The 25350-nt window shown below is 34.7% G+C and overlaps 1 protein-coding gene across 1 annotated transcript in view; it reads left to right on the top strand.

The window, feature by feature from the left end:
• The window catches only part of Malrd1 (MAM and LDL receptor class A domain containing 1), a 670952-nt gene that overhangs the window by 22325 nt on the left and 623277 nt on the right, over window positions 1-25350 (top strand). Inside the window, exons 2-5 of the mRNA XM_046423053.1 lie at window positions 708-848; window positions 16470-16564; window positions 16669-16830; window positions 22566-22662. Coding sequence (XP_046279009.1) covers window positions 708-848; window positions 16470-16564; window positions 16669-16830; window positions 22566-22662 — 495 coding nt within the window. The remainder of the gene's footprint in view (window positions 1-707; window positions 849-16469; window positions 16565-16668; window positions 16831-22565; window positions 22663-25350) is intronic.

Below are 25350 nucleotides of genomic sequence, written 5' to 3'. Positions count from 1 at the left end.
TTGAGTTTTACAGGGACTTACAGCCAAGAGTTTGTCTCAAATCTCAGATGAGACATTAGACGGTGAGAACTGTAACTTAATTAGTGTATTAAGTCATTTGATGGGCTGATAATTTGCAAGGCGCTGGGCATGGTGGTGCATGCCTGTAATCCCAGCTGCTCAGAAGACTGAGGCAGGAGGATTGCAAGTTCAAAGCCAGTCTCAGCAACTTTGTGAGGCCCTAAGTAACTTACTGAGACCATAGCTCAAGATAAAAAAGTAAATAGGACTGGGGATGTTGCTCAGTGGTTAATCACCCTGGGTTTAGTCCCTGGTACCAAAAAAAAAAAGTTTTTTGAAAAGATTATTGAACTGGCTTGTGACTACAGGTAGGTAGGATTTGGCTGGAGGAAGTAGGTCACTGGGAGAGTGCCTTGGGGGTTTATATTTCATCATTGGTGCCTTGCTCTCATCTCTGCTTCCTGGCTACCATGAACTGAGCAGTTTCCCTCTGTCCCATCCTTCTGCTATGATGTTCCCTCTGCCTCATCTTGGGACCAGCGAATGGAGTCTACTGATCATGGACTGAACTTCTGAAATCATGAGCCATAATATACTTTTCCTCCTCTAAGTTGTTCTTATTAGGTATTTTGGTCCCAGTGATAACAAGCTTACCAATGCAAAGCCAAATGAGATTGTGCAAGCTAATTACTTTTTAATCTCATTAGGCTCAAACTACGAAAGATGTGATTTTGAGGACGGGCTCTGCAATATGGAGCAAGAAGACAGTGTACAACTTGGTTGGAAAAAGAGAAATGGGATGACTGGTCTGTCACCACCATTTCACGATCACAATGGTGATATGTCTGGTAATTGCTTTGAATTTTTAAAATTTCCTTTATTTCTTCATTTGTTTATTTCTTACTTTTTTTTTGTCCCAAGTATATGATTAGGTCATAGAACCTTGACTGATATTTACATTGTAATAATTATATTGTCTAATTTTATGTATTTTTTGATCATTTTTGGAATATTTCTGATTCTAAAGTATTCCAGCAGATTATCATAAATGGGTTCCTGGGATTCCAACAGGTCTATCTAGATGATCACTGGGATTTTCTTAGTTAATTTGATACCTTGTGAAATTTAAAATGTAAATATGATAACACTATATACATTATACAGTCAATTTTTTTTTTGCTTTTGGCTGGACTGGTTTCAGCTCTGTCTAGTAATGTTTGTTTAATCAGGCTCACTAGAAAGCTCTATGGACTGCCCACTGGACTTTGAAGTGATTCTGGAGCCAAAATTTTATTCCTTTCTCCATTTGTTAATTAATGAATTTAATTTACTCAAAATTGTATACAGTGATTAATTTATATAAGTGAGAGAAAATCAATTCCATGCCTGCTCTCATCTGGTAGGTTTCAACATAATATGAAGAAAGATACCACATTGCCTGACTAAAGGCTGATTATTTTTATAAGAGTGATATTTCCTTCAAATAAATATAGGACATATTCAAATATGGATAGCGCCCTGGGAAACATTTAAAGCAAGCAAATATTCAGGAATTAGTTATTAGTTTGGAATTGTTTTTGTTAATATTATACCTATTATTTAGAATCCTTGTTCTGTTAGTCCCTACCTATAAGATCTTGATATATTTACTTTTTTGAGTCTTAGTTTTCAAAACTATAAGGATAGTAGTACTAAGTTCATAGGATGGTTATTGTAAGAGCTAAATGGATACTGTTGGTAAAACTTATTATAGAACACCTGGCCTTAAAAAGTAGGTTTTCAGTAGAGTTCTGAATAATTTTGGTGTTGCTGTTTTTAACTTCTATGTAAACAAGATGAAGTTTCTTATTTTTTTTAGCTTTGATGTCAAACAAATACATTTGTTTAGAATTTTTAATGACTGTTAATAATAAGTCAACCTAATTCCAAAAAGAAACCAGTTTCATTGATAGGACCAACCATTAACTGCAATACCTGGGGTTTTATTATAGATTTGGTAATGTTAGAGGGTGATATTCAGTTTTGCTCCCAAACTTTTGCCATTGCAATGTCTCATGGATTGCTGATTTGGCACATCTGCCCTTCAGTACCTCTCTATTGTTTCTTCCTTGTACATGGAAGGTTTTTCACTGCCTATATTACTTACCCTCATCTTCTTTGGAAACAGAATGCCTGATTTTCCTCTATCTTTTGCATTGTGTTTCCTGCCTTGCTTATCTTCTTTTTTTTCTCATTTTTCTATGCTTATTTTTGGATAGCCTCATTAAGAAATGAAATGGGAGGGGTGGGCAGTGCATATTAAAGAAAAATGAGAAGTTGTATGGACATCCATCCTTTAATTATATCATCTGGATGGATTTAAAAATCTCTGGAGTGAGAGTAACTGGATTAGGAATTTAGACCTGTCCACCTGTTGTCTGGTCTCAGTTTCCTCAACTGTAAAATGGGGTTGAAAATAATACCAAAAGCTGAAGAGAAATAAGAGGTAAATTATTGCCTGGCATCATCAATTGAAACCTGGTGATTTTAATAGTAGTCATGTATCTTTTATAAATATAATTAAATGTTAAATTAGGAGTATGCCTTAATAAGAATTTTAGGTAAGAAAATTTTCCTGCTTAAGATATTAAATGTTAGAACATTTTTGTAGAAAAATTATCTTGGAGCTTTGTCTCCATTTCAAAATCCCATTTCCTTAGTATTAATCCAATTTTGAGTTACTTACTCTTGAAATAATTTACCAGTGCTTCAAAATAAGATTTTTTTATTATATAATCAATGCCTTGAGTTTTCACTAAATTTGAAAATCTATTAGGACATTTAAAACATCACTCCTGTGTCAATATTTGAAATCTAATAAAGCTCAGGGGCAGAGAGACTAAAGCGTAGTATTGATTTTTAAGAGCATATAGCATTGCACTTGGATAAGATAGTATCACTACAACACAAATACATCTTCACAATGATAGCGTGACTATTTAAAAACAGTAGTAAGAATATAAATGTTTTAAATAATTATGGAATTTGGCTGATATCAAGAGTGATGTAGATGTTTTTAAGATGTATGATTCACTGGAAATCTGAAGTGTATATAGGCTATTAAACAAAAAAAATAATTTATTTGTAAAGTTTACAGTTCCCTTTATGCTACAGATGCTGTTTTCCTTTTTGGGTATTTAAAATTACTTTAAAATGAGAACAATTAGAACTTTTGTCATTTTCATCTATTGTTAAATGAGATCTGAAATCTATGTATTATATTATGAAATATATACTCTATTAAATAAACCCAATGTCAGTATTTTGTTCTGTAGTGATGACTTGTACTACATATGTAATCTACATATATTATAAGTCCTACAAATCAATGTCATGATATTTTGCTTTAAACAGTATTAAAAAAAGACAAAAACAGCCTTTTATCATATCATATTTATTATTTACAATACTTTCATATGTTTTGATTTTCTGAGTTTGTCTCTGGTATCATTTGTCTTCAGCTTGAATAATTCTGCTGGTGATAAATTATGTTAGTTTTCCTTCTCTGAATGTTTTTATTTTGTCTTCATTTTTGAAATACATTCTCACTGGATATAAATTTTTTTAGTTTTTTTCTTTTCCCTTTGTATGTTAAAGACATTATTTCATTGTCTTCTGGCCTTCCTACTTTCTGATGTGACATTCATAGTTTCAAGTTGTTGTTTTTGCTATTTGTTATATATCTTTGATGTTTTGATGCTTTCAAGATTTGATCTTTATCTTTGGTTTTCAGCATGAGATTTTAAAATTTTACCCTACTTTGGTTAGTTAAGCTTTTTGAATTTGAAATAAATGTTTTCTGCCAATTTTGGAATATATTCTGCCTCTATTTATTCAGATTTTTTTGTGTGTTTCCTATTCTTTCTAGTCTTTCCTTCTTATACTTTAGCCATCAATATATTAGACTCTTAAGCCAAACACAGTATTACAGAATGTTTTATTGTATATTTTTATTTTGTTATTTATTTTTCAGAATGGACAATTCCAGTTGCTTCATCTTCAAATTTTATTATTTTTCTTGGTCACCTTCATAATCATTATACTCATAAATCCACCTAATAATTTTTTTAAAAAATCAAATATTATATTTTCAATCTAAAAGAAATAATTTGTTATTTTAAATTTCAAACATTTTCTCTGCCAAATGCTTTTTTTATAAATATATATATTTTTTAGTTGCATGTGGACGCAAGACTTTTATTTATTTATTTAATTTGGTTCTGAGCATCGAACCCAGTGCTTCACACGTGCTAGGCAAGCACTTTACCACTGAGCTACAACCCCAGACATGTAGTAAAATTCTTATCTTTCCATGCATAATAAGCATATATTCCTTACTCTGCATAATTTTAATTGCAATTTTCAAATCCTTGTTTGTTTCATCTTGGAGTGGCCTTCTATTGATTATCCTTTCCCATGATCTGATCTCATTGCCCTAATTCATTGTCTGTAAAATAATTTTGGATTTTATCCTGGATGTTATGAATACTGATATCGTAAAGGTTGTGGATTCTGTACTCAGGAATATTTTTTCAGAGAGTGGGGATGATTTGTTTAAGCAGGTGATTAACTTGCATAGACTCAAGCTGTAAACTCTGTCTTGTTTGTTGTAGGCTGCGTTCAAATATCAATGCAGTTCTTTTGGTCTTAACCCCCAGAAGTGTTCCCCCCACTCACAGGTTTCAATGTTAGCCTGGAGGCTTGGATAGAGTTTGTTCATCGAATATGGGACACCTTTTATTCTGGCTCTTTTTAAAATTTTTTAAAAAAATTTTATTGATTTAAAAAAATGACAGTGGAATGCATTACAATTCTTATTACACATATACAGCACAATTTTTCATATCTCTGGTTGTATATAAAGTATATTGACACCAATTTGTGTCTTCATACATGTACTTTAGATAATGATTTCTTCACATTCCACCATCCTTGTTAATACCCTGCCCCCTTCCTTTCCCTCCCACCCCTCTTCCCTATCTAGAGTTCATCTATTCCTCCCATGCTCCCCCTCCCTACCCCACTATGAATCAGCCTCCTTATATCAGTGAAAACATTTGGCATTTTTTTTTGGGGGGGGGATTGGCTACTTCACTTAGCATTATCTTCTCCAACGCCATCCATTTACCTGCAAATGCCATGATTTTATTCTCTTTTTTGCTGAGTAATATTCCATTGTGTATATATGCCACAATTTTTTATCCATTCATCTACTGAAGAGCATCTAGGTTGGCTCCACAGTTTAGCTATTATGAATTGTGCTGCTATAAGCATTGATGTGGCTGTGTCCCTGTAGTATGCTGATTTTAAGTCCTTTGGGTATAGACCGAGGAGAGGGATAGCTATAGCACTAATCTCTAGGGTATATAAAGAACTCAAAATGCTAAGCACCAAAAAACAAAATAACCCAATGAATAAATGGGCCAGGGACCTGAACAGACACTTCTCAGAAGAGGATATACAATCAATCAACAGATATATGATAAAATGTTCATCATCTCTAGCAATTAGAGAAATGCAAATCAAAACTACTCTAAGATTCTATCTCATGCCAGTCAGAATGGCAGTTATCAAGAATACAGACAACAATAAATGTTGGTGAGGGTGTGGGGGAAAAGACACACTCATACATTGCTGGTGGGACTGCAAATTGGTGCATCCATTATGGAAAGCAGTACGGAGATTCCTTGGAATCTGGGAATGGAACCACCATTTGACCCAGTTGGCTCTTTTCTTTGTAGAATTCTTTCCTATGTCAGAGCTGTTTGTTCTACACTTCCCTCCCTAACTCTGAGCCAACAGCCTTTCTCTCAGAATGTTGCAGACATACCTAACTGCAGGCCAAAGTCTGAAGGAATACAACTTTGATTTCTTCTTTTAAGCTTCTCTATTCCTTTGAAAATTAACATGCCTCTTTGGTTTATCTTTAAAGCTTCCTGGGGTCTAAGCTTTCAGAATTTTCTTGTGCATATGCTCATTATGCTCTTTGATGAGCATCAGTCTCTCTAAATCTGCTCTATGCTGCCCTTTTTCAAGGGCACTAGAACCACAGTTCATTCCTCAGTGGTAGCCAGACTGTGTTATATAGATGGTGAGGTCGATTATTTACTGGGAAGAATTAGTGAAAATGGATAAAAAAAAATCTATCCACACTATCATTTTCTAGATCACGTTTTTGGCAACCTTTGTAGTCTAAATATGCTCATTTGAAATTCTTTTGTATTTGTTATTTTAGAAGATCTTTATTGAATAGCTACGTTGCTCCATGTATTAATCTAGGGACAAAGAAGAACGCAGTTCTTTTCCCTTTCCCTAGTGAGCTTTCAATCTAGTGATAAAGACATAAACCTTATTTTTTTTAAAAAAATATTTGTTTAGTTATACATGACACAATATCTTTATTTTATTTATTTTATGTGGTGCTGAGGATTGAAGCCAGTGCCTCACATGTGCAAGGCAAGCGCTCTACCACTGAGCCACAAACCCAGCCCTATAAACCATATTTTTAAGATTATATATGAAGAGTAAAAATACATACAATAGCTTTTCTCTTGGCACCATGCACATATTTAAAAACCCTCAATGTGAAAACAAATCTATATTCAATAGAAATACATAAAACTCAGTAATAGTATATTGAAATTAAATATTACTAAATTTAAAAAGATGTATATTAGAATAATGACTGAAGGTCACTCTAATGAAATTCTGACAAATAAGGGGGATAGGGAATTTTACCAATCAAATTGGTTGGGAATTGCCAAGCAGATGTCATTTCTCTGCATATGAACTTTGGGAATTGTGATGAGTACTTACTTGGATTCTCCATATTCTACAAGTGAATCAGTCAAGGACATGTATAGAGTTTCAAGTTACTTTTAGGCTTTATAAACATTGCTCAACATGTTGAAATGTAGAAAAATAGAACAATACAATCAAATTTGTGTCTGCCTAATGGTGATAGGAAGAATTCTAAAGATATCTCCCAAGATCCCCCTCCACTGGTTATTCAATCAAACATAGTATTTCTGTAAAAGGATTTTATGAAATTAACTAAAATTACTAATCAACTGACCTTAAAAATCCAAAGGTTACCCTGGACTATTCAAGTGGACCCAATATAATCACATAAGTCCTTTAAAACAAAATAGGAAGGCAGAGAAGATGAGGTGGAATAGAAGATTGGAAAAATTTGAAGTTTGAGGACTTGACCTGAATCACTGACTTTGAAGATGAAGAAAAGGGACTCTAAGACAAGGAATTCAGGGGCCTGTAGTAGTGCAGAACAATGACTGGTTAATAGCCAGCAAATATATACCACATATATGTGCCACATTTTCTTTATCCATTTATATATTGAAGGACACCTAGGTTGGTTCCATAGTTTAGGTATTGTGAATTGAGCTGCTATAAACATTGATGTGGCTGTGTCACTGTAGTATGCTGATTTTAAGTCCTTTGGGTAAAAGTTGAGGGGTGGGATAGCTGGGTCAAATGGTGGCTCCATTCTGAGTTTTCTGAGGAATCTCCATACTGTTTTCTATAGTAGTTGCACCAATTTGCAGTCCCATCAGCAATGTTTGAGTGTACCTTTTTCCTCACATCCTCCCCAACATTTATCGTTGCCTGTATTCTTGATGATTGACATTCTGATTGGAGTGAGATAAAATATTAGAGTAGTTTTGATTTGCATTTCTTTAATTGATAGAGATGTTGAACATTTTTCATATATTTGTTGATCGATTGTATTTCTTCTTATGTAAGTGTCTGTTCAGTTCCTTAGCCCATTTATGGATTGGGATTTTTTTTGGTGTTAAGTTTTTTGAGTTATTTATATGTCCTAGAGATTAATGCTTTATCTGATGGTAAAGATTTTCTCCCAATCTGTAGGCTCTCTCTTCGTGTTATTGATGATTTCTTTTGCTGAGAAGAAGCTTTTTAGTTTGAATCCATCTCACTTATTGATTCTTTATTTTACTTCTTGTGCTTTAGGGTTCTTGTTAAGGAAGTCAGATCCTAGACTAACATTGTGAAGATTTGGGCCTACTTTTTCTTCTATTGGTCTAATGCCTAAGTCTTTGATCCACTTTGAGTTCAGTTTCATGCAGGGTTCATTTTGTTACATGTACCTTTTCATTATTTTCCAGTACCATTTGTAGAATAGGCTATCTTTTCTCCAGTGAATGTTTTTAGCACCTTTGTCTAGAATGAGATAACTGTATTTATGTGGGTTTGTCTCTTTGTCCTTTATTCTGTACCATTGGTCTGTGTGTCTGTTTTGGTGTCAATACCATGCCATACAATTAACTTTCTAAAATTTAGACATTTAAAAATCAGCCCCCCCTTTTTTGGTTAAGTAGAAAAAAATATCTACCTTTGAAGTCTAGAGACATAAGATTCTTGACTCTCCTTGAACACTAATTAGGAGCATGTTTTGGGGACACATTTCTGAACTTTCTTTTTTTCTCTTTTGAATGGTCCAATTTATCTATTTTTTTATATGTGTTTACTTTTTCAATCTTATCACTATTTTCATTGTCTTTCTTTAAATAACACATGTTCAGTTTTAAGGATCTGTCTTTTATTAAACTCTTTTCCCTCTCCTACTCTAGCGTGTATAATTTTGATGAAGTCAAATCATCAAAAGACATCAAAAGGGGATGGGGCTGTAGCTCAGTGGTGGAGTTCTTGCCTTGCATGTGTGATGCACTGGGTTCAACCTGCAGCACCACATAAAGATAAATAAATGAATAAAGATATTGTGTTCCTCTACTATAATTTTTAAAAAAGAGAGATCAAAAACATAAATGTAAGATCCAAAATTTTGAAAGAGCTCGAATAAAACAGGGAAACACTTCAAGACATAGGCACACCCAATGATTTCTAAATAAGACTACATTAGATCAGGAAATAATAGCAAGAAATGACACATCAAATTAAAAATATTCTGTACAGCAAAGGAAACAATCAACAGGGTGAAGAAAACAGCTCACAAAATGGAAGAAAGTCTTTGCCAGTTACTATTCCAACAGAGAATTGATATTAAGAATATATGAAGAAGTAAAAAATAATTCACATAAAGAAATATATAAATAAAATATATAACACAATCAATGAATGGGCAAATTAACCAAAGACATTTCTCAAATGAATTATGAATGGCCAATTATAATATGAAAAAGTGTCCAACAATTTTATCAAACACAAAAATGCAAATCAAAATCACACTAACATTCCATGTCACCCTAGTGAAAATGCAAAAAACAATAAATGCTGCAAGGATACAGGGAACAATGAATGCTTATAAGCTATTAGTAAGAATGTAAGTTAATACAGCTGTTTTGGAAACCAGTATGGGGGTTCCACAAAAACAAAAACATAGAACTATCATATGATCCCACTACACCACTCCTGAGTACATACCCCCCAAAATTAAAGTCAGCATGCTGTAGAAATACATGCATACCTATATTCATCTTGACATAATTCATAATAGCCAAGTCATAGAATCAGCCTAAATGCCCATTAGTAGATGAATGGATAAATAAAATATAAGTATACAATAGAGTATCACTGAGCCATAAAAATAATGAAATCATTTTATTTGCATGAAAAAGGATGGAATGAGAGATCATCACAATTAGCAAAATAACACAGACTCAGGAAGACAAGTATTGCATGCCTCCCTCAGAAGTGGAACTAATGGGAACAGAGATGACATGATAGTAGCAGGGAGATTATTAGAGAAGAGGAAAGGGGAGGGTAAGAAAGTGTAATGGGAGGGTGGGTGAATATGATCAAAGTATGTCATTTGCATGTACAAATATGCCACAGCAAAATCTATTATTCTGTACAATTAAAATGTACTAATAAAAATAACTTTCTAATTGCCTACCAAAAATATTTGTTATCTATCCATCCATACACCATCCATTTACTTTTATTTTTTTTAACTTCCATGTGGTTTCTTTGGCTTTAGATTTCATGTCTAGGAAAACTTTTTATTAATTCAAAATCACAAACTTAATACCTATGATTCTTCTAAGAGTTTAAATCCATCTTTAGTTAATTTTTGCTTATGGTGTGAGGTCTACAATTTCTTTAGCATGTAGCTGTGTAGTTATCCAACCACCATAGGTTGAAAAGACCATTTTGTCATGATTGAATTGTGTTAGCAATTCGTCAAAAATCAATTGACTACACAAGTACTGGTCTATTTCTGAACTCTCAATTCTATTGCCACTCTTTTGGCTATTACACATTTGTAGTAAGGAACTGACTACGAAAGTCTTGAGTCCTATAATTTTGTTCTCTTTCATGACATTGTGGAGTGGGGTGGTTATTCGGGGTGTCTCTTATTTCCATCTACATTTTAGGATCAACTTGTCAATTTCTGCAAATGTGGTAGTTGTAATTTAAAGAAGAAATGCATCAAATCCATAGACCAATTTGATCTCTATTGGGCATCTTAACAATTACACATGATGTCTTTCCATTTATTTAAGTCTTATTTAATTTCTTTCAACTTTGTTTTGTACTTTTCATTTCACAAATCTTTCACTTTACCACCGAGCCATATCCCCAGAACTATTTTGTATTTTATTTAAAGACTGGGTCTCACTGAGTTGCTTAGCACCTCTCTGCTGCTGAGGCTGGCTTTGAACTTGCAATCCTCCTGCCTCAGCCTCCAAGCTGCTGGGATTACAGATGTGTGCCACCATTCCCAGCTTGGTAAACTTATTTCTAAGTATTGGATTTTTTTGAGGCTATTGTAAATGAGATTTTTTTTCTTAATTTCACTTTCAAGTTTTTCATTGTCAGTGTAGAGAAATGCAGCTGATTTGCATATTGATTTTGTATCCTACAATTTGCCAAACTTACGTTCATTATAATTTTATTATTTGGTGGTTCCTTGGGTTCCTTTATATATGAGCTTGTGATATCTGTAAATAGAAATAGTTTTACTTTTTGTTTCCATTTTGAATGCTTTTCATTTTATTTCCTTGTCTCATTGCTGGATAGAAACTTTAGCAAAATGTTAATTAGAAGTGGTGATGGCAGACATCCTTGAGTTGTTCCTATTAGGGGATTTTTTTTCAATATTTGACCATTAGGTATTATGTTTAGTGTTATCTGTAGATGCCATTTATCAGGTAGATCAAGTGTCACTCTTTTCTTAAATTACTATATTTTGTGTTAAATAGATAATTTATAATGTAGCATATCAATTTCTTAGTTTTTACTCACATTTTTATATTTCTGAGTTATTTTATTAGTAATTGATTTACAGGTTATATTTAACATCTTAATTTAAAGCAACTGAATTTGGAGTAATACCAACTAAATCCAAGAGTATACAACAAATTTGATCCTATGTTGCCTTATTCTTTCCTCTTTTGTACTGTAATTGCCAAAAACTATATCTTTATGTATTTTGTGCCCATCAACACTGAATCATAATTAAAGATATCTATCAATTACATAATCAATTATAATAGTTAGTTACTGATTTTTATTATATACCTCTTTATTGAGTGGCCTAGCCATTAAATGTGTCCTTATTTATTTATTTTGGTACTGGGGATTGAACCCAGGGTTGCTTTACCACTGAGCTACCATTCTCAGTCCTTTCTATTTTTCCTTTTGAGACAGGGTCTTGTTAAATTGCTGAGGCTGACCTCAAATTTGTGCTCCTCCTGTCTTAGCCTCTGGAGTAGTTGACGTATCTCACCCAGCTGTTGTGTCCCTCTTTTATGGGACACAATTCTGATAGTTTCTTTAATTCTTTAGACACGGTTTCTTTTAGTTCTTCAAAATATTTGTGATAGTTGATTTGAAGTCTTTGACTCATGAGATTTGCCTATCTCAAAGATACTTTCTCTTGATGGCTTTCTCTCTCTGTATGCATCACACTTTCTTATTTCTTTATGTTTTTAAAGTTGTTTTATTTTTGAAACTGCACATTTTAAACAGTATTTCCTATGGAAATCATATGCCTCCTACTCTCCCCCTGGGTTTGTTGTTATTGCAATTTGTTGTAATTGTTTTTGTTCAATTTTTCCCCCTTTAATTTAGTGCCTTTTCTGAACTAATTCTGTAGGGTCTCTATTCTTGCCATGTTGGGCCACTGAATTCTCCATTTGATCAGCTTATTGATTATGTAATGGTTTCAGAGACTATTTCTTAAGTGCTTGTGTCTTAGTTACTAAACAATATAGCTAGAACAATATCCCATAAACTGAGTAGCTTACAAATGACACGAATTTATTCCTCATAGTCCCAGAGACTGGGAAGTTCAAGATCAAGGAGGCAGCAGATTCAGCCTCTGGTGAAGGCTCCTTCCTGGTTCATACACTAAACTCTATTTCCTCATGTGGTGGAAGGGCCAAGGCAGTTTTTTTCAGGACCACCTTTCCCATACATGAGAATTCTGCCTTCACGACCCTACTTCCAACAGCCTCCATCTTTAAACTACTATCCTATGTTGATTAGGTTTCAACACATTTGTTTTGGGAAGGACATCTCAAATGTTCAGAACAGGCATTCTAGAACCAATAAATATTTCAGTGCTTGCTGAAGGATTCCTATCTTTGTCTTGGGCTATAACTTCAGCTCTTAGTATGAAACTGATAACTCTGTCTGGTTTTCATTTCCTGCTCTCCAAAAGCCCCAAGGTCAGCTAGACAAGAGAGCTTAGATTTTCAGATGCTTTCTAGAGCATGTACAAGTTCTACCCATGCACTCATTCATCCCTCCAGATTTGCAGAAATATACTGGAACTTTTCAAAGCCCCAGTCAACATCTTATCCCCATGAGTTTTATTATTAGTTGATCATTTTCCTCAACTGTTGTACACTGCCTCACAATAGTGAAGTTAAAACACTTGCCACTAGTTGTTTTCAGCAAATCTTTCTAATGAAGAAATATTTTGCAATGAGAGAGCTATCATTATGTTAAATTTCAACAGCATTTTAAGTGATATCTGTCAAAGATCCACCAGACAGGCCAAATAATGGCAACTATATGAAAATCAGGTTTTGGCAAAGCTCTGACTGCATTTTACTTTTCTGTGTGCCGGCCACATGAGAATGCTGGATGTTATTTTTTCAAAGGTACCATGTAGCTCAAGAGTGTACTACAAGATGAGGGCAAGCTAAAACAAATACAGCAAAACAAATAAAACTCTCTGTTTTTACTGAAATTCATTTTTTTCTTCAGTAGAAGATCTCCAGGTTAGCTCTTATCTAGAGCCCTGTAAAAGTAAATGCTGACCATGTTTACAGTTTTAAAAATTGCCTTTATGGAAGAGAAAATTTTCAGAGGTCTTTACTGTGTTATTTTCACTAATATCACCTTCATGTTTTACTGCATGTTTTATTATCTTATAAAGTGGCTCACCTTGCCCTTTGTCACTGATGGCAGACAGAAGTTGATATGGCCACACTCAGATAGCATTTGCAAGCAATGATAAGGGATGACTATTTGAACTTATCCTCTAAGAGATAAAATTTTCTCAAGTATTATCTGGTAGTGTAGAGCTTTGTGAGTTCAATGAACAGGTATGAGACAAAATTTATGATTTGACAGAAACAGAGATTAGTAATTAGAAATCACAACTTGAAGGGATTTATATCTAAAACTATTATTTGTTTTCTGAACTCAGCCATATTTCTGACAATGATGAACATACTTTTCTCATCTTTATAAAGTTGGATACTTTAACCTTTGCCTTAGGCTGTGCATTTTGTTATGATGATCTGTTCCTGCAGCTATTTTGGGGGGAAATATTATTAGAACTGATATTATCTCACTGTTAAAATGCTCGCTTTTTTTTTTTTTTTTTAGCTCCTTTGAGCCAACTGCTTACAATATCACATGTGATAGGATTTATGTTTCTTCTGCTTACATTCAGCCTCATTAATCACTCAGAACTTAGGAAAAGGAGGAAATACAAGCCTTCCTCTGAATAGTTGGGAAAGTGAAACTGAAATCTCTCCCTTATCTGTCCCGAAGGTCAAGATTGCTGGGTTCCATTGCCAAAGTTATTTGATTTAGCTTTCAAAACTTGATTCATGGTATCTGTTGCCTTTGTATTTTACTCACTCACTTTTGGTGTCATCCAACTTGGTTTATGTTAGAATTTCATTCCTACACCCAGTTACTGAGAAAAATATTTTTTAAAAAGCCGTCTAGCATAAGCATTTAAGATACACGAAATCCTGATGTTTTTGTTTCTGTTTTTTTTTTTAATTTAATAATTAAAAACATGATCACAAGATTTTTTAATACGTGAGTTTTAAAGATAGGTTATGCATTTGCTTTAATGGGTTCAGCACAAAATGGAAATACATGAATCATGTAACTTACTGAGAAGTGTGTGGTATAGAGATGAACAGTATACGTGATGATGAAGAAGGAAGTGTGGGGGTGGTATGTGTGTATAACAGGTGTATTGTTATGTGGCTTCGAAGAGTAGGAGAGAATATCGGATACATGAGGCAGTTTTTGTTATCCAAGAGCTTTGTATGGTCTCTTTCTGATGGTCAAAGCTACCAGGAGTATGGCGTGCTAAAGGTGGCATATGTGAAAAACGTTTGGTTGCCGAAGGTTTACCTCTTTCTCTCATAAGTAAACATGATGACTAATGTCTTCTTAAAAAATTAGAGAATGTTTTGCCAGGTAATAGTCCTCTCCAAGAAACATCTCCAACCATGAATTGAATTCTGTACTCTGTTAGAAGATGCAAGGTAAACGGAGTGTACCCTAAAAACACTTGCTCTTGTCACTAACTTGGAATTAAAGGTAGAAAGAAGATCTTGCTGTTGGGTATATTTCCAATGCCATTGCTGCTGCTTCTGTTCTTCCTCTTCCTCCCTCTCATGAAAGAAAAAAGTTTATTATTAGGGCCAATGTCAGAGGAACTCAAGCTGTTTCCAGATTTAAAACTCTGCTTTCTCTTATAACCTAAACATTAACCTTCATTTAATATTTGACAAAACACAGAATAATTTGTAGTGCTATAGCATGTAACAAATGACAGTTTATATTTATAAAATGCTGTGCTTAAAAATTTAAATAATTCTAGTACAATTTGAAAACTATTATTGCAAATTCTAACTTACTATTAACATTTGCAATAATATTTTTATTATTAAGTTCCCAACAGGACCACCACATTCAGTTTGAAGACCTACTATCAATTTGCCATTCACATGGCTGAAGAAATCATAAAATGTATAAAAATGGATAAACTGACACTGATAAAATCAGTGTCACAGCTGATTTGTAACACCAAAATTAAAAAAAATATATGATTAATATTATTTATAAATGAAAATTGTTTTGTATATCTCATGGATTTTTTTAAGTAGTTGAATATTTATTAACAGTAATTTAAAACTTACTAAATGCTATTACCATTTGTACTGCTAATAGTATTATTTAAACCTAAAACAATATATCCATATGGTTCATTATGCTTATTAGATTATACTTGTTTAATATGTTTGCCTGCTGCAAGAGCAAATTAATGATTGTCCACTTATACACCATGTTACCAGCTCTTCATCTGAATTTCACATATAATAATTCCAAAGTGTATTCTTTGAAGTGATTTTAATTATGCCTCTGTCTCTATGTACAAGCAATGACATCACTGTTTTGAGTTAGTTAGGGTACAATTTTTGAATAAGAATAGGGAAGAAGTTCCTTAGATTTTATAGTTTTATAATGAATTCTTTTAATGGTGTGACAATTAGATTTGATTTCCAATCCAGCTCTAACATACTATTGAATAACTTTGGAAAATATGTCATCAAAATCATCAGCATAATTTTCTCTCTCTCTCTCTCTCTCTCTCTCTCCCTTGTAAAGCATTGCAGGAAATCTATGAAAGCCCAGAGAATGTTCAATATTTATTTTATGGCTTTTAAACAGCCACAGTCATTGGCTTTATCTGTGTGGTAGCAAACACAAGCCTGTCAGGGCTTGGTTGTTTCTCATACTCCTGGAAAAAGCTGGGACTATTTGATCCAAGCCTTTTGAAACAAAAGCAGAGTAAATGATCTCTTTTGAATTCTTCATTGAAGTGCTTATTTTGGTAAGCAAGCTCAGTATAATGTTTGCACTGGATACCATTTTTTGCAGGGTTGTCATTTTCTATGTCAATGTGATAAATTGGGTTGTGGACTGTAGCCTGTAGTAACATTATAGGGAGTACAATCACAATTAGTTATTTCACTGGGCAATATATAGAAGTAAAAGTACTAATTAGGCCATTTACAACAGCAAATAGTGTAGTGTAGTTTTTCATTCTTTAAACAAAATCATATTGGCCTAATGTGGATGTGGCCATGAATCACCACTGGTGGCTTGAATATATTTGCCAGCAATCACTCTGACTCTGATGCCCTGACTCTTGGTTCTCTCAGCCCACTTCCTCTCACTGGTCTCCAGAGTGGATGGTAATTCCTCAAACTTGAGAAGCAGACTTTTCCTTCCGACTAATGACCAACATGCTTGTCAGGTATTTGAAAGTAAACAGCATTTAAAATACTTTGTCACATTTAGAGATTTCTTTATTGTAATTGTTTGGGTAATAATTCTTTTTCTTTTTTTCTTTTTTTGCAGATTACATTTTATCACTTCTTGAACCACGTGAATGGCAAATTGATGGTAGGTCTTCAAACCGAACGTGGTGGTCCTGTTGGGAACTTATGGCAAAACACAGCCAAGCTCCAAAATCGATGGGAAAGAAATGTCATCAAAATCCAGAGCTCAAAGAACTTTCAGGTATGTGTATTTCAGGCTCCAGCTATGCCTTTTAAAGGGAAAGTGACAAAAACCGGATTTTTAACACAGATGAATTAAAAATAAAGTGGTTCACTCAATTTGCCAGGGGCTGAGGGATTTCCAAGGACTTTCAAGTACTGAAAGTGAACACATGTGCTGGTCACCCTAAGGAAAAGACAGTTTAACAGTGAAGTCTTGAATTTGTGTAATAAGTTAAAGTGGATACATTTTAAGATATATAGATGTATCTGTAAACTATAATGTCATTTTCCAATTTTTTTTGGATTTTTTTTGTGTTTTCCTTGCTTTTTTAACCTCCTCTTTCTTTTCATTTCTTTTCTCTTAGAATCATTTTCCTTTCAGAGTTTTCTCATGCTTTTGAGAGAAGAGAATAATCTTTGGTAATGAGGAAAGAAACTGTTTGACTTAAATACTAATTCCGAATGGTGTTGAAAGAGAGTAATTGTCACATTTATCTCATGGTTAAGCTCGATTCATCACAGTCTTTATTTTCCTAAATAATTTTGAGAATTAAATCCAATGAAAGCCTACATAAGACAAACATTTTATGCAGCTTAATAAACATAGGCATGGTAGAAATTTTAATCTATGATTATTGCAAGAGTTCTTGGAAAAGTGGCATATATTTTAACATTGGGACAGCTAAGCAAAATTTGTCACTTAAAGCATTTTATTCCTAATCAATTAGCTTCCTAACCTGGTTTGTAGATCAATTTACTCCCCATAGGTTTCCTTTATCAATTTAGGATGATATAATAATTGATTTTTTGATTTAATAATAATTTCATTCTACAGCAAATAATCTGATATGTGATGACCTCAGTACTTGTTTAAAATAGGGAATGAATTTAATTCAATATTGCCTTTAGCTATTTTGGGTGATTAATAGGAAAAGGATAAACAAATAAGCAAGATACCTTATTGTAAATGTCAAATTACAAGATATAAGAAGGGAATATTTCCTTAATTGACATCATAAAATTACCCAAATTGGAATTTTCTGGCGTTGGTAAATTTGGCACCAATTTGTCACTAAAGGGAGATTTAAAAAATCATTTAGTAGATGGTCCAATGGCACATAGACTTAAGAGGAATCACAATTCTATAGTTTGAGACTTTGTACTTTTTTTGGGGGGGGGTACTGGGGATTGCCACTAAGCCACATCCCCATTCTTTTAAAAATATTTTATTAGATACAGGGTTTCACTGAGTTGCTAAGTGCCCCACTAAGTTGCTGAGACTGGCTTTGAACTTGCCATCTTCCTGCTTCAGCCTCCCAAGCTGCTGGGATTACAGGCATGTGCCACCATGCCCAGCCAGACTTTGTACTCTCTTGAAGTCAAGTATCTATGTGTGTTTACTGGGGGTAAAAGGCACTTAAGACATCAGGCATTTAAGTCTTCCTACAAATGAGTTGTTCTTTTGAGGTACTTGGGATGCACTGGGCAAGGAAGTTCTCTAGCACCATGTTAAAAGAAGATGTTTGACATTTGGGGGGACCCTGAACACATCGGTGGCTTTGGTGAGGTGTGGTATCCAGAATGAATTCCTCTGAACAACGGTAATATATTCTAGTTCACTGTGAAAATTTGGGCGTTTGTTACTAATTGCTAGAGAAGTTTCTAGTTTATTTTTTAAACCCCCCTCTTCTTGGTCCCTGGTGTCTGTCTTTTCTTAACAGAAACAACAAAAGCAACCAAATTAAACCAAGATTGCTTTTGTGGGGACTTAGTCACATCGACTAGATTTGGGAGGGAGAATTTGCTGAATTGCCTTTTCTCTCCAAAACTGTATCAACTTTAAGGACTGAGATGAGAATCTTGTCCACACACACATGCTTTGTCACTATTTATACATCTTTTAAAACTTCTAAACAGAGTTGATGGTGAAAGAATTCCCCAAATAACTTTATTGCTGATAGGAACAGTGCTTCTACCTTAAAGGCTGGGTAAAACAGTAAACTGTGCGATTCTGTTGGAATCCTTCGACTACACTAATCTTTTAAGACCGCAGGTATGTTTTGGTTTTATCCTGTCAGCAAGAGAGCAGATGTTCATTTGCTATTGTTCGGTGGGCCACAGAGATGTGCTGTGCTGGTAATATGGCCTGCCACCCTCTAGTATCTTATTCCTGAAAAGCTTTCGTCAGAGGCTTATTTGAGGGAATTTTGTAATCAGCATCTCCAAACAGCATTTGCTGCCTCATCAACTCACGAGCCCCTGAGAATTATTCTGTTTTCTGTAATTTCCCCTCCATGCTGACTTCTGGTAGTTAAAAGCCCAGCTAGATTCCAGCTTAGCATGGACTTTTGAGAAAGCGTCCGGAGCTGGCTCTGCTTGGGGACTTTATTGTGTTCATCTGTAAAATTCTAGGTTTATCCCTTAATAAAATTGAGGGAGGACAATTTCTGAAAAAATACAACTATATAAACAAGCAATGGCATAGGAGGCAGCATTTCAGAAAGTTTCTGAAGACGTTAAAGGAATAACAACTAGCACTTGTTGAGCATTTATGGGTGAGAAATTATGTTGAGTCTCTTATACACATAATCTAACTGGCCTTTCAAGAAAATCCTCTCAGGTAGAATGATGATTTACACCATCGTTAACAGGAGGATTCTTCTAAGCTTCAAGAGGTGAATAACCTCCTAAATCCCATATCAGCTTAGAATCTAGTGTAGTTTCATTTCAGATAATCACTTAGTCACTAAGCCATAATAATTTTCTGTATCATGTTAAAGCATTATGGGAATTTAGAAAATATAGGAGAAAAGAGAAAGAACAAAGCCTCCAGATTGGGTCAAATCTGTTGCATCTAACTTATTAAATATTCTTCTGTCTTGTTGGCCATGTTGGGGGAAATAATATTAGGTATTACACGATGGTGAAGAATCTCAATCATGTTTATAAAACTTGCATATGTAAGCAGTGAAGTTTATATCATTCTAAAATTTTCAAGAAGGCAAAGAATAAAACAAATCAACTATGCAGTAGAATTCAGTTACAAATTCAAATGAAATCTGCCCCACTCCTTTGTCTGCAAGATTTTTTGAAAGTTTGGTGATGGTTGTTGCAGGGATCTTATAGGAAGGAATAAATATTATATTACTAACATATCACTGTAGTTTTCAAGTTGGTTGTTTGGATTGTTAAACTAAATGATAGTGAATTGTAGACTTGTTTTTTTTTTTTTTTTTTTTTTTGCTGGAGATTGGCCCCAGTTCCTTGTCATGCTTGGTAAGTGCTCTACCACTGAGCTACAACCCCAGCTATGAAACAGTTTTTAAATATGCTGTTATCTCCTTGTAATTTTTTTGATATATTTTTTAAAAAAACACTGAAGAGCTCTCAGTAGCCTTTTACTTATAAAGAATAGACTTAATTAATAAAAACCAAAAAATGAGTCATTCATTAAAAATATCAATTGTTCCTTAATTTTAAAATTCTACACTCACTTTTTTCAAAGTTATAATTCAAAACTATTTATTATATGAACACATGATGGGGAAAAATTACTGGACTCTTCTGATGTTTCGAAGGTTGGCTTCAGAAATAAATTGAATGCATACTACCATTACAGACAACTCTAGTGCCATACATATGATTATGAGTTTCTAGTCATGTTGTTACTAATGTAATTTAAGTGGCCCTATGTCTGGGGCTCATTTTCCATTGCAGCTTCCTCTAACATTTAAATCAAATGGTTTGGCATTGACACCCCCCCCCCCCCTTTCTACATTCAGGGGTCATCTTTTCTCAAAATACCTGGGGAAAAAGAAAGTTGCCTCATGTTTACTAGGGGTCAGTGCAGGCTGTGTCTGATCCCTGAGATGTTGCCAAGATCTCAACTCCATTACTCCCTTATGATTTGCTTCTCTGTGTGTGTGTGTATGTGTGTGTGTGGTTTCCCTTTCTGTCTGTGTTTGGGGAAAAAAATATTTGACAAAATTTTAGAAAACACAAGAAAAGGAAGACACCACTTTTCCTAGAAAGGTTACTCCCTGCAGCCAGCTCAGCCTCTGACTGTTGGTAATTCTTCCTGAGACCTGTATCTTCAGCCATTTTGTCATATCCTAGCCCAAATCCCTGGAAAATCTTTTTAGAAAATCTATTTACCTAGGCTGTTTATTTTTGCCTGATGGACTTTGTGTTTTGTAGCCATTAGTAAATCTCCCTACACATAGAGAAATAGTTCTTCTTCTGAGAAAAAAAAAAATGTTTTCCTCTTGCTGAGTCCCTGGGCTCAAATGGCAGCCAGTTTTCACAATAAGTTTCTTCAGTTATACCAAATTAACATGTAATTTAACAGAATCAAATAAGTGCAGAATATCTGTTTAAAACCCTAACAAGAGGATTAAAGCAAAAAGTAATTTAAAATTCAATAGGTTGGGCAAGAGGGTACAGGAGTGGTGATAGGAATGGAAGAAAAATAGGCTTAAGGGATCTGACTGGACATGGCACTAAAAGAGAATGCAATTCTAAAGCCATTTTGGAGCTCTGAACATTGCGGAGAAGCAGACTTCAGGTAACACTGTTGGAACACGAGTGAGGTAAGGCATCCAATTTGAGGAGAAAACAAAGCATATTATAAATTAGAAGTGACTCCTGTTTGGAAAGAAATATGTTAGAATGATGTGTTGGACAAGAACAAAAGTGAATTTAGCACAGCAATATGATCTGCTATGGTGTACTGTATCCACACCAACAGTGGACCTAAGAAGTAGCACTGAGTTTCTGAAATAAAGGTGTTTATATTATAAGCAAGTTTGAACAATACATATGCTTTTAATACATCTGTGGATGAGATTTCAAAGAGCATTAGTATTCATTAGTGAGGCAGAATAAAACTCTACTAACACACCAACTTTCTAATAGGGAATTAGAAATTGGATAGTGACTTCTTTCCAGATTTCTTGGATTAATCATACTAGATTATTTCTTCCTGGTGTAGACTTGGGCTGGCTCCATATCACAACATAAAAGTCAGTCATTTTAACAAGTTGCTGAACAGTGCATTTTCCATCAATATCCCAAAGCTATGTGTTGATAATGGTGTAGGAGATACAAGAATACAACCCGAGGATATCAAAGGCAATACTGGGAATCAAATACCAAGAATCAGAAGTGAAAATGGGGAATGGTTGCAAGATGCTAAGAATCAGAGCCAGGCGTGGTGCACATGCTTATAATCCTAGTGGTTCAAGAGGCTGATGCAGGAGGATACTGAATTCAAAGCCATCCTCAGCAAAAGTGAGATGCTAAGTAGCTCAGGAGACCCTGTCTCTAAATAAAACACAAAATAGGGCTGGGGATGTAGCTCAGTGGTCGAGTGCCCCCGAGTTCAATCCCCAGTACAAAAAAAAAGATGCTAAAATGAAACCTGTATTCAAAAAATGGAAATTGCTAAACATATGGACAGGCCACATGGGGAATAAACATGAAGATAGTTGTGGGATAGAAATAAGATAAGCTTTGTTTCACCTCACAAACATGTTACCTTACCTTTGCCAGACACCCGTGTGGTACCATGATGACTGCACATTTTCTTGTTCTAGAGAGTATTTGTTTTGACTCCTTTTTCTTGGAATTGGCAGGATGGTAACTCAAGTGCTTCTAGGAAGTAGCATGTTTCTTACTTGTTGATGTTCTTCTGTAACAATGGCACAGTGATGTTCTTTGCTTTGTGTTTTGTTCTGTTTTGCTCTTCTCGTGCAGGTTGTCTTTCAAGGTCAAATGATTGCAACTCATGAACAGGATGTAGTTGTAGCTATTGATGACATATCTTTCAGTTCAGGCTGCTTGCCCGCACATGGTAAGAACTTTTTCTTTCATTTTGATCCTAATTGTGCAAAATAAATACAGTGCAATTTAAACATTGTCAGACTTTGAACTACTCAGTATTTTTGCCTGATGTTTTAGAATGGGATATTTTCCATTGTTCTAATACATTGTTTAACAGTGACTGGATCTATTTTGAAAGTGAAGATGGGCTATTTATCACAGACTCTGATGCTATAAAGGACTGAATGGGGCAATTTAGTTGCAGATTTGAATCATGTAGCAATGTATATACTGGCTAGTTAATTCTTAACTCTGTGCCTTTTAGGAGATTGGTAGAAACTGGCTTCCATATACTTAAAATGGTCTCCTTGGAGAATTACCTTGATTCTTTCAGTGCAAGACACAAAATGGAGGGAGAATTAGTTGTAATCTATTTTCAATTAAGACTGAAACAAATACATTGATAAATCACATATATCTAAAATATATTCTTATTGGCCTTTAACTGAATAATTTCAATTCCTCATTTACCCAGTTCCCAAAGGAAAAAAATATTATTAAAGTTAGAATTTGGTTAATCTACTAAGCAAGAATAAGAATTTAAACTAAAAAGCCTATGTGTGTATAAGTCTATATACACCACAAGTATTCCTCCTTAAAATTTTACTATATTGTGGTACAATGCAGCAGAATAAAGATAGCTTTTATTTTAGTCCATTTTCTGTTACTAAAATGAAATACCTATGATTGGGTGTTTTATAATGAAAAGAGGTTAATTTATCTCACAGTTCTAGAAGTACCAGGGCATAGTGCCACCATCTGATTGTCTCTGGTAAGGGCCCCATGGAAGAATCCCTTCATGGTTAATGTATAATTGCAAGAAAGTGTGTAAGAGGGAGAAAGCCATATGTTGAGACAGGAAGCAAGAAAGATGGGCTTGCTGTCTTATAACAACCCTTTCATGAGAACTAACCAGGATCCCACAATATCTGCATCTACTCCAACCAAAGGCAGTGTCCCCAGGGATCCAGTGACCTCCAACTGAGTTGCACCTTTTAAAGGTCTTGTCACCTCTCAATATTGACATGCTAGGGACCAAGCTTCCAACTCATGAACCCTTGGGTACACCATCAACCAGTTCCAAAAAATTGTAGCTATTTTGTCAAGAGGGATTCCAAGTTCTAATCTGCTACAAAAATATAGCAGATGTGGTAACTGATATTTCAAAACCATAAAAAGATGTGTTGGCTTTCCTGAGACCAAGCAACGACCTCTGTTTCTGTATCTTGCTTGGATTTTTAAACAGCCTTCTTGCTGGCAGGATAGAGCTTACAGATATGTATATCTTGTCATCCAGACCAAGACAGAGGCTGATGACAGCCCTTTCTAACCCTGGAGCACTTCAAGGTGTTTTTCATCTTATTATCAGTGTGTATCAGGTAAGAAATCACAATACCATAAACTGAAAGATAAATCATTCAAATAGAGAACTTCGAAGAGATTGCAGATTCCTCCCATTTTTAGAAGGAAATAACTGAAGCATCAACCTCAACACCTTTTCACTAAAAGAAGATTTGGTTTATCAGAAGAGATGCGAATTATCAGTGTAGAACACAGGGTTAGGTGCAGGCAAAGCCAACTCAACTGTTGACTGCTCTTAAGTTCCCATCTCCCCTAACCCCACCCCCCTTACCCTGTGTGGTTTCCTGGATCCAGAGCACAGCCAGCCTGTGCTTGATACTTAATGAGACATTTAATTTCTGACCCTGATCACTTGAGCAATATTATTATACTTCTCAGATTTATAGTTTTCTGCAGAAATTTGGGCCTGCCAAACTAGCCCTGTTCATTGGCCAGTCTAGCTAATTACTCTCAAAAGCAAAACAGGCAATGAAATCAGCCATCAGCTGGGGTTTCTCCATGCTGGGTGGCTGCCATTGAAACTGTATTGACATTACAGATTTGCACAGGAACATTCTTGGGTGGAGCTTGGGAGTTGACATTGCCTGTAATAAGACCCCACTATCATTTCTGACATGAACTTTCTCTCCATCATTGGCTCTGGGAACTAAAGTCATTTCCCTAATTGCCCATGATCTACATACTGGGATAAAGGCCAAGGTAGATGGGCCATAATAAATATTCAGAAGACAAATGCCAGATTTTGTAGCAAGCACTTAAAAGACCTCTAAAAATTCACTACTGAAGGTTTAAAAAAAAGTGTAATTGTACTTGGAGTGTAAACATTAGGAAATTTGAATATTCAAGCGAAAGTTGTGGTCAAATTGTAAAATGTTGAGCTTTACAATTTCTAAGACAACAGTTCTAGACATCATTGTAATCATAAGGCATTTGAGATGGTGTAGAAATTAAATTTACTAAAGAGATGAGGCGTCAGTGAATTTTAAGACTAATTTGGTTGCCTATGCCTTTCACATGGATGTTAAATTCATACCCTATGACAAGATTCGGGACTAGAGAAGAAGACTTTGAAATTCAAGGCTGAAATTACCCATGGAAGGTAGACCTGCATGGATACCAGTGACGTTAAAATGGATGTCATGAACCAAGATGTTTTTCACATACAAGAATAAAAATTGTATAGAAGCAAAATTAGGTATCTACAAAAATTATAACCTTAATTTTAGGCCCTGTGTTTTATACCATCTCTTGGAACATCTGCAAAAGAAGTGGTCTTCTTTTGGAGAAAGGCAAGATT

The sequence above is a fragment of the Marmota monax genome, unplaced genomic scaffold (assembly GCF_021218885.2).
Source record: "Marmota monax isolate L192 unplaced genomic scaffold, Marmota_monax_Labrador192_F-V1.1 WCK01_AAM20220418_F8-fsc00098, whole genome shotgun sequence".
Taxonomy (NCBI): Eukaryota; Metazoa; Chordata; class Mammalia; order Rodentia; family Sciuridae; genus Marmota; species Marmota monax.
This window is presented reverse-complemented; position numbering and strand designations above follow the sequence as displayed.